At 49.6% G+C, this 13,508-nt stretch overlaps 1 protein-coding gene across 1 annotated transcript in view; it reads right to left on the bottom strand.

Annotated features, from left to right (window-relative positions):
• Positions 1-852: 852 nt before the first annotated feature.
• Thbs4 (thrombospondin 4) overlaps positions 853-13,508 on the bottom strand; it is a 45,416-nt gene continuing 32,760 nt past the window's right edge. Inside the window, exons 12-22 of the mRNA XM_041663399.1 lie at positions 13,334-13,441; positions 12,928-13,087; positions 11,116-11,234; positions 9,616-9,668; positions 6,763-6,956; positions 5,705-5,883; positions 4,713-4,761; positions 4,433-4,629; positions 3,437-3,609; positions 1,590-1,729; positions 853-1,060 (exon numbers count right to left, since the gene is read on the bottom strand). Of these exons, the coding sequence (XP_041519333.1) occupies positions 999-1,060; positions 1,590-1,729; positions 3,437-3,609; positions 4,433-4,629; positions 4,713-4,761; positions 5,705-5,883; positions 6,763-6,956; positions 9,616-9,668; positions 11,116-11,234; positions 12,928-13,087; positions 13,334-13,441 (1,434 nt within the window). The 3' untranslated portion in view covers positions 853-998. The remainder of the gene's footprint in view (positions 1,061-1,589; positions 1,730-3,436; positions 3,610-4,432; positions 4,630-4,712; positions 4,762-5,704; positions 5,884-6,762; positions 6,957-9,615; positions 9,669-11,115; positions 11,235-12,927; positions 13,088-13,333; positions 13,442-13,508) is intronic.

The raw sequence follows: 13,508 nt of genomic DNA, 5'->3' as shown, positions 1-13,508 counted from the left end.
GAGAGTTTGAGGCCAGTTGGGTCTACATGAGACACCAGCTAAAAAAATAATAAAAAATAAGTTGCCAAACTTCTTTGGAATTAAATTTCAGAGGGACTTATATACTTTCTGTGTATCTTTGACTGACAACTGGAAAATAAGAACAGTTAGTACAGCTAGCTGGATGAGCGATCTTCTGCCTTGTACCCACAGCAACCGGCTCTACTGCCATTCGGGAACGGATTCTGAGTGGCTTTGAGGGTTGTAGGAAGGCTCACCTGACCCATCTACAACCCATTGTTCTTGTTACTCAAAAGGCAGCGATTTATTGACCCAGTGAGTGTTTGTTGGCTGTTTATACCTGGTACTATGGACAATGACAAGATTCTTTTTTCCTTTGGACTCACAGGACGCTAGGGGGAGCCAAATGTATAAGTAAGTGTGTCTGTAGAAGGTTGTGACAGGGAGGGTGAGGGGATGGATATATACACGCGCGTGCACACACACATCTGGTATATATATGATATAATACACGCCGTGCACGTGCGCGCGCGCACACACACACACACTCACACACATCGGGGCAAATCTCCTGATTTCTCAGAATGTGACCCCATCTGGAAGACTAGGGAGGGTGTGTCCTGGAGACTTTCCCAGAATGAGGAGGTCCCTAGATAAGCAGAAGACAGATTTTAGTGTGGTACTATCTAAGGTCACCCCAGAAAAGACCTTTTGCCTGGTCGTCCCTTTCACACACATGATCAATGAAAGAACTCCATTTTGCCAAGGATTCCCCAGAAAACAACACACATGGTTAAAACCTGCTCTCACTTTAGAATGACTGAGTGTCGTGGTTATTAGAAATAGTCTCTTTTTTATTTCCACATTTGTATAAAAAGTTGTGATGTATTTGGGCTGGTAAAAGAAAAGCCACAGTGATATGAAGAGAATTATGGGAAGTTTGGAAAAGGTAATGTTTTTAGTGTTTGAGAAAGCGGTCGTGAGATTCCCTCTTCAGTTTAGTTATCCAAGCGGTCGAAACTCTGGGTCTGGAACTCCTGGAAGTCCTCTGGGATGGTGTCTGCAACAGGAATCAGGCAGCAGTTAGTGGGGGTCCTTCCACCCTGTGGTCACAGCACCGCATGCTGCAAGGCGTCCTGTAGGGGGCACTGTCAGCGCGTCTGGGAGCCCCAGAGGCTTGCAGCCATTTTCGACTTCAGGCTGCCTTTGTCCTACACTGTTGGCTTAAAGCCCAATAGCTCTTACTCATAGGCCTAAGGAAAATTAGCCGACATAGTGCCTTTTCAGTCTGTGATTATGTTTGAGCCTTATGAAAAGAAAGGCTGCCTGTAAATTAAACTGAATAAATTTTGCACTGAACCCCTAACTCTAAACCATGCAGTTAAATTCTATGGGTTTCAATTTTCACATTTGGGAAACAGGAAAGCCTGGCTCTCCCTTTCGCTTATGCTATGCAGGGAACGTCATGTTTTAATGAGCACTCGGAGTGAGCTCCGGGCTTTGGGGAAGGATGCATGCTACAGAAATAAGCTACGGTTCTCTCTTGGTCACTCCCAGTAGTGTTGAGAGGTAAGAAGCATGCAGGTTACCGTTGCAGCGGTACTTGAGGTTGGACCAGATGATGTTTTCTTGAGAGAAGCAGAACACACCAAGTCGACCGCCACGCATGGTGGTGTCTATGGTGACCCCAGAATCAGCCACCAACTCCGAGCCTTCATAAAACCGCACCCTGCAGGCAGCACAGATGCCCGCGGTGAGGGCGGAGTTCTACTGCTGGCTTCCATACTTGCCTCTTCATCCAGACATGTCATTTCCCACTGACTCTAGCTGGTCCCTCCCTACTGAGTTAGAAGTTCCCGGGACAGGAACCAAGTACCCATGTCTCCCTAACTTGTCTTCAGCAGGCCCAGCACAGTAACCTTGACAGGTACTTGCTGGAGAGCTAAAAAGAAAGAGCCTGACATCATGGACAAGAGGTTTTGTGGCTTCGCTGTCTTGGGAGTTATTAGGTCTGTATGTTATTCTGTGAAGAGTCCGTGCTCTTCCTCGGGTGTAGCTGTTTCACCGGGTGCTTTCACTGCCCCAATTCTCACTGAGACGGCACCCCATAAACAGCTTTAGGCAGCTGAGAAGTAATTTCTGTTGTCATAGTAGCACTGAGTGACAGAAGCCCCCTGATGTCTTAAAACATCCCGGAGTAAATAACCAAACCTAATCCTATACTCCCTACCATTGTGGAGTGTCCCCTGACATGCGGGGAGGTGAGGAGCCTGTCAGTGAGCTGGGTCTGGGAGAGGGAACTGCATTTTACCTCTGAACATCAATCTCTTCTACACTGGCTTCAAGTTAAACTCAATTTCCCAGGGTACACCGAGATATGCCTGAGCACTTGTCTTGTTTAGAAATTAAGAACTGGTTCACACAGCAGCACAGGCAATGCCCTCGTAATAGTCAATTCTCCTACACATTACTCCGTGTTTGGATGCCACCTTCATGCGATTCTAGGCATGGTTCCAAATAGCTCTTTCCTTTGTCCTTTGGGGTAGCTATGCCCAAACATTTCCTATTTTGCTGTATGGCAATCAATTCTCATCCCTTTGCAGTTTTAGGGTTCAGGTTGATTTTTAAAAAATTATATAGATAGCTAGGTCATATTTTCTGTGATTTCGCTTTGGGACAAAAGAGGCACATTGAGCCCCATCAGGTAAGCCCGGTGTTCCGTGGAGTGAACAGATGTGTGACACAAAGGACAGAACGAGAATTAGCTGTCACCACTCCGTTCTCATTAGGCACACCAGACCACCTGGCCCCTTCCCGCCCTGGCTAGAACACAGCAATCCATACGTTCCCTAAGCACAGCACGATAGCTTTGCAAGGCTGGGGCATGAAGCCTGGCTGCATTCCAAAGATGCAGCCCTAAGCCCCTATAACTCCCACTAGTTTAAAAAAAATAGTCCTATAAGGAAATAAGGTCATCACATCAGTCACGCAACGGACAGTACATGCCGGGCAACCAAAGATGCTGCCCTTTGGACCTTATGACCTAGTAGAGGGGACAGATGGTCAGAGCTCGGCAGGCAGTGTGACTGGGTGTGAAGAGGGATTACACAGGTCCTGGAGGATACCGTCCAGATAGCTACATCTGGATACCGTCTCAGTTGCCTGTCCTCTCTCCCGTCCCAGTCACCAGGTCCACTCTCGAGCTTTCCTAAGAGTACATCCAAGGCCACGGCGCCCCCTGAGGTATCCCCTGCTCTGCAGCTTGGCTCTGCTGTCTGGGGAGCAGGTAAGCCCAGTGTCTTCACCCCACCTCTCTTCTAGGAGCCCTGTGCTGCAGACTCTCAGAGGTTGGGACTGCTCAAGGAAGGGGAAGTTTTGGTTTAGAGAGTGGCCTGTGTGCTTCTCTTTCCCTCCACAGCAGGAGGGCTCAGCCTACCTGATGTAGCCCACCTGGGGCCTGTGCTGAAGGAACCAGCGGTAGGACACCTTGTCCTTCCAGCCCACATTCCTGGAGTCCTTCCACAGCAGCCTGACCTGGTCGCTGGTGTCCCCTGTGTGCCACAGGGAGTTGCGGAGATGTTCCCCTGGGCCAGTTTTAGATTTCACAGCCTGGATGAAGACATGAGCGAGATGTTAGGGCAGGACCTGAAGGTCCTTCCTGTTTCAGGTGTCTGAGGCCAACACGGAAGTGAATCTATGCTCACTGCCAGGTCACAGTTTCACGCTGGCAAAAGCATAAACTTTAAATATCATTTCTACTGAGCTGGTCCCAGCCCTGTGGAATTCAGCAGCGGATAGTAGTGGCTATCCACTCCACCTTTCTTCTGATACAAGCAGACTCTGCCTGTTTGCCCACTGAGGGCTCCCAACGACTGTTGGACTGCGGAAGTGTGCCTTCTGCCCTAGCAGGAGTGGCAGAGGTAGCCTGTCATTCCCACACAGTCCATCTCTGTGATTAAAGACATTGGCCAACTTCCAACATGGTCTGCTGGAAGGATGCCTTAAACCAGTGGTTCTCAACTTGGGGGTCATTACCCCCCATCAAATTTCTAGCCCCCCCAAATATTTATATTACGATTCATAACAGTAGCAAAATTACAGTTTTACGAAGTAGCAACGGAAATAATTTTATGGTTGGGGGTCACCACGACACGAGGAGCTGCATTCAAAGGTCACAGCATCAGGAAGGTTGAGAACCACGGCTAAACCTCTACCAATTTGACCCCACTCAGCCCGAAACTTCCAGCCTGAGAGTCACACAGGTTGAAAGGTAGCTGGTTAAACGGAGGTCACTTTAGGATCCCGGAGCCAGCGTCAGCATGATTGCATCCATTTCTCAGATTAACTTAGTGCCTTTCTGGAGAACTGTAAATTTAAAGGAAGGTGAAGGGCTTAAAAGAAAGGCAGGCATGGGGATTCCAGCCACCAATACCTTGAGCTGAATGCCAGGTTCTGCTACTGCGCGGAACGGTGTGGCCTGCCAGTATGTCTGCTCTGTCTGTTTCCACATGACCACATAGAAGCTAGAGCTGTCTTGGTAACCAAAAATAAAGCCGGCATAGTCATCATCTGTCTGGGTATTTACGTGGAAGGTCCCTTCAAAGTCAACTCCATTAAACGCTGTGTACCCTGCGGAGTTCAGATGCAATTAGAAGAAGCCGCACTAACAGCTGGCAGAATTCTACACACACAGGCAGAGGCTCAGGACGTACCCACTGCTAGGCCGGGGTCACTGTTCATGGTCTGTACAATTTCCATGCCCTGTGGAGAGAGGGGAAGGAGTTCAGACAACCTTGAGGGGGCCGAGAGAACTAAGGGCAGCGGGGACCTCAGGCGCCAAAGCCACTGTACACAGTCCGGTATCTAACACATTGTTCTGTGTGATACCTACTTAAAGGAGCATGCACAGCAAGAAGGTTTAGAGAAAGCTCGGTGTTGATGAGAAATAATTTCGCTAATACGGTCACATCGGCTGATTTAATAAGCCCTGAGCCAGGTAGGGGACATGCAACATAAGTTCTGATGGACTGAGCGTACAATCACCTGGAAGAGCCACCCGACAATGGACTAACTAGGTCGGGGTGTCCTGTGTGCATATCCGTGGGGGAGAATTGTCTTGATTGGTGCGGAAGACTCAGCCCTCTGTGGTAGCACCATTTGTGACCTTGGTTGAGGACTATGGAGTGGAGGAAGGGAGAGGAGTACCAGGCATGCATGCATGCATTTCTCTCCGTTCTTGACCACGGATGTGATGTCACTAGCTACTTCCGGTTCTGGCCCTGACTTCCCTACAGCAATGGACTATGACTTGGAATTCTGAGTGAAGACAAACCCTTTCTCCCCTAGGTTTCTTTGGTTAGACAATGTGATGTGTTTTGTGACTCTGGAGACTCTTCTTCAGTGGCACAGTTAGGGGCGCCTGCAGGAGGCGGTCTTCTGGAGAGATGAGGAACGAGATAAGGGTCATATTGCTGAGGCTCTAACTGCGGCCATCACAGCCACTTGCTGAAGAGCCACCATGAGCAGCCACATAAGTTTTGGGGAACATTAGTTCCATCTTCCACGTGCCACAGGGCCACCAGGAGGAACATATGGCCAGAGGAGAACCATGCGGTCGTCAATGCCCCCCATTTACTGTCCACCACTCTCAGAACGTCCTAGGCAGAAAGGCTGAGTGGAGCTGCCACCAACGTGTAATGTGTACCTGGTTCAGGACCACCCAGTTGGGGTCAATCTGGGCATCCCCTTCAGGGTCCAGGACCACAGTCTGGTAGGCCCTGAAGTCTGTCAGGGTGATCTCTGCATTCTCGGGACAGACGTCAATTCGATCGATGACCTGGTCTTGGTCGAAGTCAGCTTCACAGATATCCCCCACTCCATCATCTGTGCCGGGGAAGAGAGGAGGCAGTGACTCTGAGGCCCACCTCCTCAGCAGAGAAGAGGGAGGGGCAGGGTGGAAACGTCCAAGTTCCCACCTCCAGGCCAGGATTCTTTCCAGAGTCGGGAGAAGAACTCCATTTGCCGTGTTCACTGGGCCCCATCCTGGAGCCCTCATGACAGCCATTCAGGCCATGCTGAAAACACCGGGGGTTTCTCATAACATCAGCCTAAAAGGTTACTCCCACTCTTCCCCCAGAAAGTTCTGACATACACTCACGTTCACACTACATTCCTGGTAGATTTTAAGCCTGACCTTCTATGGGGCAAACGTCTAACATGTGCACAAAACCAGGAATTACTATCACCAGAATATCTTTAAGGCACATTTTGGTGCCCCCCCCCCTAAGTTGAATGCGCCCTGAAGGTGCATTGGGCTCAGCTGGCACAATAGGGGACACATTGCATTTGCTTTACTGGGAGGTGCCTTTTCTGCAGGTGTCATTCCACATCTGGCCTAGTGCACATGGCTCCTTAGCTGCCCGGTCCTCATGGGTGTGTGGGCTGTGTATTTCTCTCTGACTCCCAGGGGCAGAAGCAAGCAAGATCAGAGCTGCACTGAGGGCCTTTGGAGACCCATCTGTAGCGTGTGGCTGAGTTGTGTTCTCTGTGTTTTCATCCCAGGACAGCTCAGGAAGCAGCAAGGCCGATCAGCTCTGACCCAGTTGCAGAGTGCTGTCTACCAGATGTCTGCTGTCTACACAAGCCAGATTAGAAGCAGAAGCCGGTGGGGAGTGGGGAAGCCGAGGATGCCCTGGGAAAGTCTGCAAGGCTCCCCGTGGCTATTGTGTGTGTCCCAGGCAGCTCTGGGCGAAGCAAGCTTACTGTTGCTGTCTTCCTGGCCTGGGTTGGGAACCAGCCGGCAGTTGTCTGGGCCGGGGGGCACCAGGTCTGGGATGCCATCGTTGTCGTCATCATCATCACACTCGTCGCCGATTCCGTCCTTATCAGTGTCCAGCTGGGCGCTATTAATGACGGTGGGGCAGTTGTCTGTGCTGTCCTGGTGGCCATCTCCGTCACTGCCGAGGAAAATTACAGTTCAGTAGAGACTCTCCCAAGGAGGAGTCTGGGTGGGCTGTCAGCAGGCGGGGTTTTATCAGACCCTATCAGACCTTTCTTTGATAAGGCAACCTCAGAAACAACTCCCGCACAGCTCCCGGCTCCTGAAAGAAGCCAGCCGCTTCCGGTTTGAAGATAAGAGTCTATTTCTGTGCTCCGTTACTCTGGCTGCTGTTGTCTCTAAGAACTGCTGGCTGACGCCTCACTCCAAAGAAGTGTGAATGCACACGTGAAGGCAGAGAGGGGAGATGCGTGTGAGTTCTTACTCGGGCCTTGGTGAGCCGTGAGCTCGGGCTTGATGCTGGACCTGAGAGCTGCAGTCTTTATCTATAAGATAGCGATAAACACAGCACCGACCCCAAAGGGCAGCTTGGAGATGGACTGATTCAATTTCAACACCTGTAGAAAGCCCATCCTATGCACCTGGCTCTAGGGGCCAAGTCCTCTGGTGTTTTCTATTGCGTTGATTTTCATGAGGACTCAGACCTGAATGCCACAGGGAGGGTGGTAGAGAAGAGAGCCACTCTTTCCCCAGAAGTAAGTGTGCACTGGTTGTACCCCAGGGCTGGTCTAAAGGATACCTCAGGAAGCTCCCTCTCTGTCTACCTGACTGTTCTTCTTTCCAGGATGAAGGGCCACGGGGGATGGAGGGCGGGGTGGCAGGGGTGGTGGGTGGCAGCATGCGGGGGCGGTACAACCGCTCTGTCTCCAGAAGGACCCTCTGAGTCTTCTGGGACCTTACATGGTTACGAGGGTTAAGAATGGATTCTTTTCTCACTCTGCTCCACTCAAGGCCTGTCCTGTCCTAGAAATGGCTCTTATACCCTCTAGGAGAATGCACAGAGAGAAGCCCTTCTTTTTGGACAGAGGACAGAAGGGCCTCAGAGAGCCTGAGTTCAACATGGACATTGGAACACTATGGCTGAGAAAGCCAGTTTCTGCACTTTTCATAGCACAAGAGCAAACGGGGTGGATCAGCACCATCCGCAGAGCCCTGCTATCTCTATGGAGATCCTAGCCCCCTCCCGGTGTGGCTCAAGTTCATGGGAATTAAAATATTGCAGAATGAGTCATTTGTTTTAGGCAAATATCTAGAGGCTGGCAGGATAGGCTATTTTAGAAACTTCTATAGATGTCTAACAGAGTACATGGTGACCCACCACTGGGAACAGTCTTGATGCATACAACACCTCATTTAGGGTAGCTGTCATGGCGCCAGCCCTACCTTCTGCTCTGAGAGATAGACAGCCAATGTCAGACTGTGTCACCGGCAGCCTTGCCTGTGCTGCGGTACCAACAGAAGTCACCATCTTCCACAAGTTGCCCAGGGATGGCCCTGTATTATTCTGAGTCCAGGGATGGAGCTTCCTCTGTATTGAGTTTTCGCTTAACCTATAAAGTGCGGTCATTGTCTCTCCTGTTCTGATGAAGCAATGGGCTTCTAAGAGATGGAGGAAACATTTGAGTTCACTAGGCTGGGATGCACATGGCAGGAAGGACGGAGCATGAAGAAGATGGGACCTTGCAGGAGCCGTCCTGAACAATGTGGAGGGAGCTGAGTCCCTCTGCAAAGTCAGCTGAGTCTGTAACTAGCGGAAGAACCATGCTTTGCTTTGCCTTTGGGGAATCTTTACCCGTTTAGACCTGTCCTAACCACCTCTCCAAGAATCACCCAAGGAGGGAGGGGATGAATGTAGCTGGGGGTAGAGTGCTTTCCCTAGCAGGGACAAGACCCTGGTTAAACCCCCAGGAACTGAATGAAAATTCCCCAAGGTCCCAAGGAGGAGAAGGGCCAGTGCCTGGGGGTTCAGCAGCCCAGGGCTGGGTGACACTTGCTGTGGTTTTCTTGTGTGTCCCCCAGCCCCTGCTCCACTCCTCCTCCTCTTCTGTTTTCTCTGTGGTGATGCTGGGATTGTACTCCCGGCCTTGCACATGCTAGGTAAATGCTTTGTCACTAATTTCTGTCCCCAGCCCTCCCTGGGCTTCATGTAGGGCTCTGTGTTAGGCTAGGAAGAATGAATGGCAGAATGCCCTCCGTAGACTAATTCCTCTCTTTCGCTCCATGTTAGGCTAGGAAGAATGAATGGCAGAATGCCCTCTGTAGACTAATTCCTCTCCATGAAAGAGAAAAGGTGTCAAGAACAATAAAACAACAGGGGGCCTTAGCAAGCCCCTCTTCTTGGGGTGATGGTGAACTTTCCCGATAGGATAAAGAAGGGGTCTACTGAGTGCCACCTGTGTAACAGAAACCACAAAAGGCACCTTTCCTGAGCTAACTCAGGTCCATAACAGCCCATGGGCTATATATCTACAGGTAACGAAACTGAGGTACAGAGAGATTAGGTCACGAATGGCATCAGGCTGCCTTACTCCAGAGCCATCCTGCAAGGCTCCATGATGTTACATCTCTTTTGCAAAAGCGCTAGGTGGAGCTGAAACCGCCGCCTCTCCCTACGTACTACATAGATACAGTGGCCTGGAGCTAAGGTGGAAGCCACTGTCTCCCAGCAACCTGATCCACCCAGAGATCCTAGAGCACAGCACCAACAAAAGCTTTGACAATTCCCACTCTCCCCAGATCTCCCGCCTGTTTCCCTGCAGCTGGAAGGCATGCCATACCTGTCCTGGTTGGTGTCACACGAGTCCCCAACCAGATCATTGTCCACGTCCGACTGCAAAGAGAGCAGAAGGCGTTATTTGCGGCCGTGCCTGCATGCATGGGCTAGTCCTGAGAAGGCAAGCCTGGCCCATCATCCCTGGGTTTCAGGAATTGTTTCCTGGGCTCCAGGGTGGAATAAAACTGCAAAAGGACAACACCATATTGGTGTAGGCACAATGCTGAATTTTCAAAAAAGCCTTTTAAAATATCAGGCTTCATGGAGGGGCTGCCCACACACCAGCTGAGCTGCCTGGGAAGGGTTCTGGGTGGCATAGTGGCAGAAACGGGGGGCTCTGATTCAGTGGGGAGGGAGCCAGCCACAGGCGTGGGTCAAAGCACATGGACTCTATGTTGTGGCTGCAGTCTGGAGTTGAGACAGTAAGGCACAGTGGGTAAGAGGGCCCCTCTTCTTTTTCAGGGCTTCAGAGACAGACTGCGCACCACACTCAGGGATCCAAGAAGTGGGTGTATGGGAAAGGGAACAAAGTCCCTGCAGAGTCAGACATAGATTTAGGAACTAAAGGGGCCTGCGGTTAGGTTCATATCGCGTTTCTAGTTTCCCTGAGAGGAGAAACTTGGGCATCACTAGGCTCTTGGATTAATATCGTCATTGCTGTGTGGCTGTGAGGTGAGTCCCAAGGGTCTCAGGGGTGCCTGTTCTGACTCAGGCAGTGCCATCTTGTCCTGACACCCGTGACTTTGTGTGCTTAGACAGTTCTCAGCCCTCTAACCCCCTTCCCTCAATGATCACACCTGCCTTGGCAACACATTTGAGATTTCCATGCCCTTGACTATGGTCTAGATGTGTTAACCAAAATAATCAAACTCAAATAATAAAAATAATTGGCATGTTATGTCTAAAATAATCACTGTGCTCTGCCAAGAATGGATGTTTCAAGGTTACCATGACCTTCGTCTAACTGTGATGTAAATTATAGTCTTTGTGGCTTTTGCCTTTAAAACTCTGCATCCCTGAGCTTTGGCACCAACAGATTTTTCAGAGGCACAAACCCACTCTGGGTCTGGCCATCAGTAAAAAAGCCTTTTCATTGGCTTAATCAGTGTGCTTGTCAATCAGCGTCTTGTGTGGATCATTTCGGTCCCCTCATTCTCAGGCCTAATATATGTCATTTCTCCACTTGAGCCTTGATACAATAGCAAAGAACTGGCCAACAGCTTGGCTGGGCTTTTCCAGATGTTGATCATTAGCAAATCTTTGTAGGGTTAAGCCCAGCCTTAGGGGGCGTGTTTGCCTCGGGCTAATGTTTACCTATAAATCTGCTGGGCATGTGCCCAGCCGCCCCTTCTGCTTCCTGTTCTCCGCTGGAACCGTGGTACTGTAAGTCTATTTCCCCATTAAAGCTGTATATATTTTTTACAATCTGTCTGCATTCATTTACGCCGCTACAAATCTTTACATGAGGGGGTTCAGTCCACAGCGTGAACCCCGTCTTACTAACCTGGTTAGGGTTACTGACATCAGGACAGCTGTCACAAGCGTCTCCGACACCATCGCTATCCCGATCCCGTTGGTCACGGTTGGGAACTCTGGGGCAGTTGTCCAAAATGTTTTTTATTCCTGCAAGAACAGAATTCTACCATGGGTCAAGAGACTGCTATAGAAAAGGGTGGAACATAGAGACTCCTAGCTGATGAGAAGCCAGGCTGGGCCACTTATTCCTGCTGGGCCGTTGTTACTTTGCCATCTTTAGCAGTATCTGGAGGTAACTGCAGAGGAAGGCCACTGTGAGGGTCCAGCATGAACAGCTCTCTAAGGCAGCTATCCAACAAACTCTAATTTGTCTAATTTGTCTAAGGGTTGTGGCAGCATCCAGAGAAAGAGGCCATGATGACTGGGCAGGCTGACCCAGTGAAGGAGGACCTTGTATGTGTCTAAATTTAAATGGAGACAAAAGGCCTTTGGGCAGTGGTGTGCAGGAGTTGGGCCTGGGCCTATTGAATCCCTGTTTCTCAATTCCATGCTCAATGACATTTGAAACCAACAACGGAGAGCAATATTGTAGAAGTGGACAAATACCACACGTTAGGGTATTTTACGGAACGGGTTTATCAGCATGCCACTGCAGAGAGGTGGTCACTCTAGTTAACCCAAGGGAGACCTATGCTTTAGGGGAGGAATGTATGTGTATTCTGGGGAGTGTATGTGTGCGTTTGAGAGGGTAGTATTTAAAACAAAAAAGCATAAAAATGAGGCTCCTCCAATGGTGTACTATGTTTTCAGAAATTCAGATCCTAGGCTGGCATTTAACAAGAGTTATATGCTGTGGACACCATACGGAATAAAATGCCCTTCCTCAGGCTTCATGAGGCTTCTGAGCCGTCCATGGCATGGACCTCACAGAAAGTCCCCAGGATTGAATCCCAGAGCTGGGCAGAGCAGCCACCATGACATCCCAGAGCAGGCAGGGGCTGGCCACATCTTCCTGGCCAGGGTACAGTATCTGACCCTTGCAGTCTGCTTTCTTGGTCCACCCCCACCACCCAAATCATGACACGGAGAGATATTATTAGTTATGAATGCTCGACCTTACTTTAGGCTTATCTCCAAAGCTCCTTTAACTTACATTAACCTGTTTTCCTTTATGTACATTTTACCTCAGGGCTTTTTACCTTTCATTCTGTGTGTCCTACTTTCCTGCTTCCTCCATGTCTGTCTGTCTGGCAGCTGCCTGCCTGCCTGGCCCTGGGCATCTCCCTGTCTTTCTCCCTAGTTCTCTCTTTAATTTTGAACCTAGATTCCTCCTCTTATTTATTGTTCCGACCCACCAGTCCCACCTATCCCGCTACTACCTAGCTATTGATATATATATATATATATATATATATATATATATATATATATATATTCAGCTTTTTATTAGGCCAATCTGGTGTCTTAGGCAGGCAAGGTGAAACAGACACAACCCATCTATACATAGTTAAGCAAATGCAGCATAAACAAATGTAACACATATTTACATAGTTAAAGTAATATTCCACAACAGACCCTACTCATTTCTCCATTCCCAGGCCTCTCCTATGTTGAGGAGTCGGGGAATGGGGAAGTGGGGGAGGAGCCAGGAAGTCAGATGCCCTATACACACAGCCCTGACAAGACACTAGTAGAAAGTATTCTCTCGAGTTCCTGCCAATAGTATAAAGTACCAGAAACATCTAAGGTTACTGGACCAGCAGACATAGGTCAGAGGGACCACTAGGGAGGTCAAAAGGACAAAGGAACTCCAAATAAAAGACCGAGTAAACAAAGCTACCATCTCCATCCATGTCGTCATCACAGGCGTCTCCTTTTCCATCCCCGTCGGTGTCCCTCTGGTCATTATTCAGGACAGTCCGGCAGTTGTCACAGGCATCCCCAAAGATATCTTTGTCGCTGTTCCTTTGGTCTATATTGTGAGTCAGGACACAGTTGTCCTAAACGGCAAGAAGGTGTTTAGGCACTTACACAGACTTATTCCTGCCTCACTGTTGGGGCTGCCCAGGGCTGTCTGTTTTATATTTTAAACACCCATGGTTCTTCAGGGCCAGCTGCAATGGTGTGCAAACACGAGCATGAAGACTAAGGTGTGAGATGACTAATCTCAGTGGCTGGCTTCACAGGCTGACTTCCACAATCCCTGGTGAGCTGCAATGTGCATGCTCACCCCACAGAGCTGGTACCTGCTCATTCAGGATCCCATCTCCATCAGCATCCTCATCACATGCATCTCCAATGCCGTCTCCATCTGCGTCTTCCTGGCCCGAGTTTGGCACATACTTGCAGTTATCCTGATGGGGAAAAGAGCTCAGAGTCACATCCCACACATCTGTCTCATGTCAAAAAAAAAAAAAAAGG

The sequence above is a fragment of the Microtus oregoni genome, unplaced genomic scaffold, assembly GCF_018167655.1.
Source record: "Microtus oregoni isolate MIOR12 unplaced genomic scaffold, Mior012 000014F_ref0000157, whole genome shotgun sequence".
Lineage (NCBI taxonomy): Eukaryota > Metazoa > Chordata > Mammalia > Rodentia > Cricetidae > Microtus > Microtus oregoni.
Note: the sequence above shows the minus strand (reverse complement) of the source record. Positions and strands in the feature narration are given on the sequence as shown.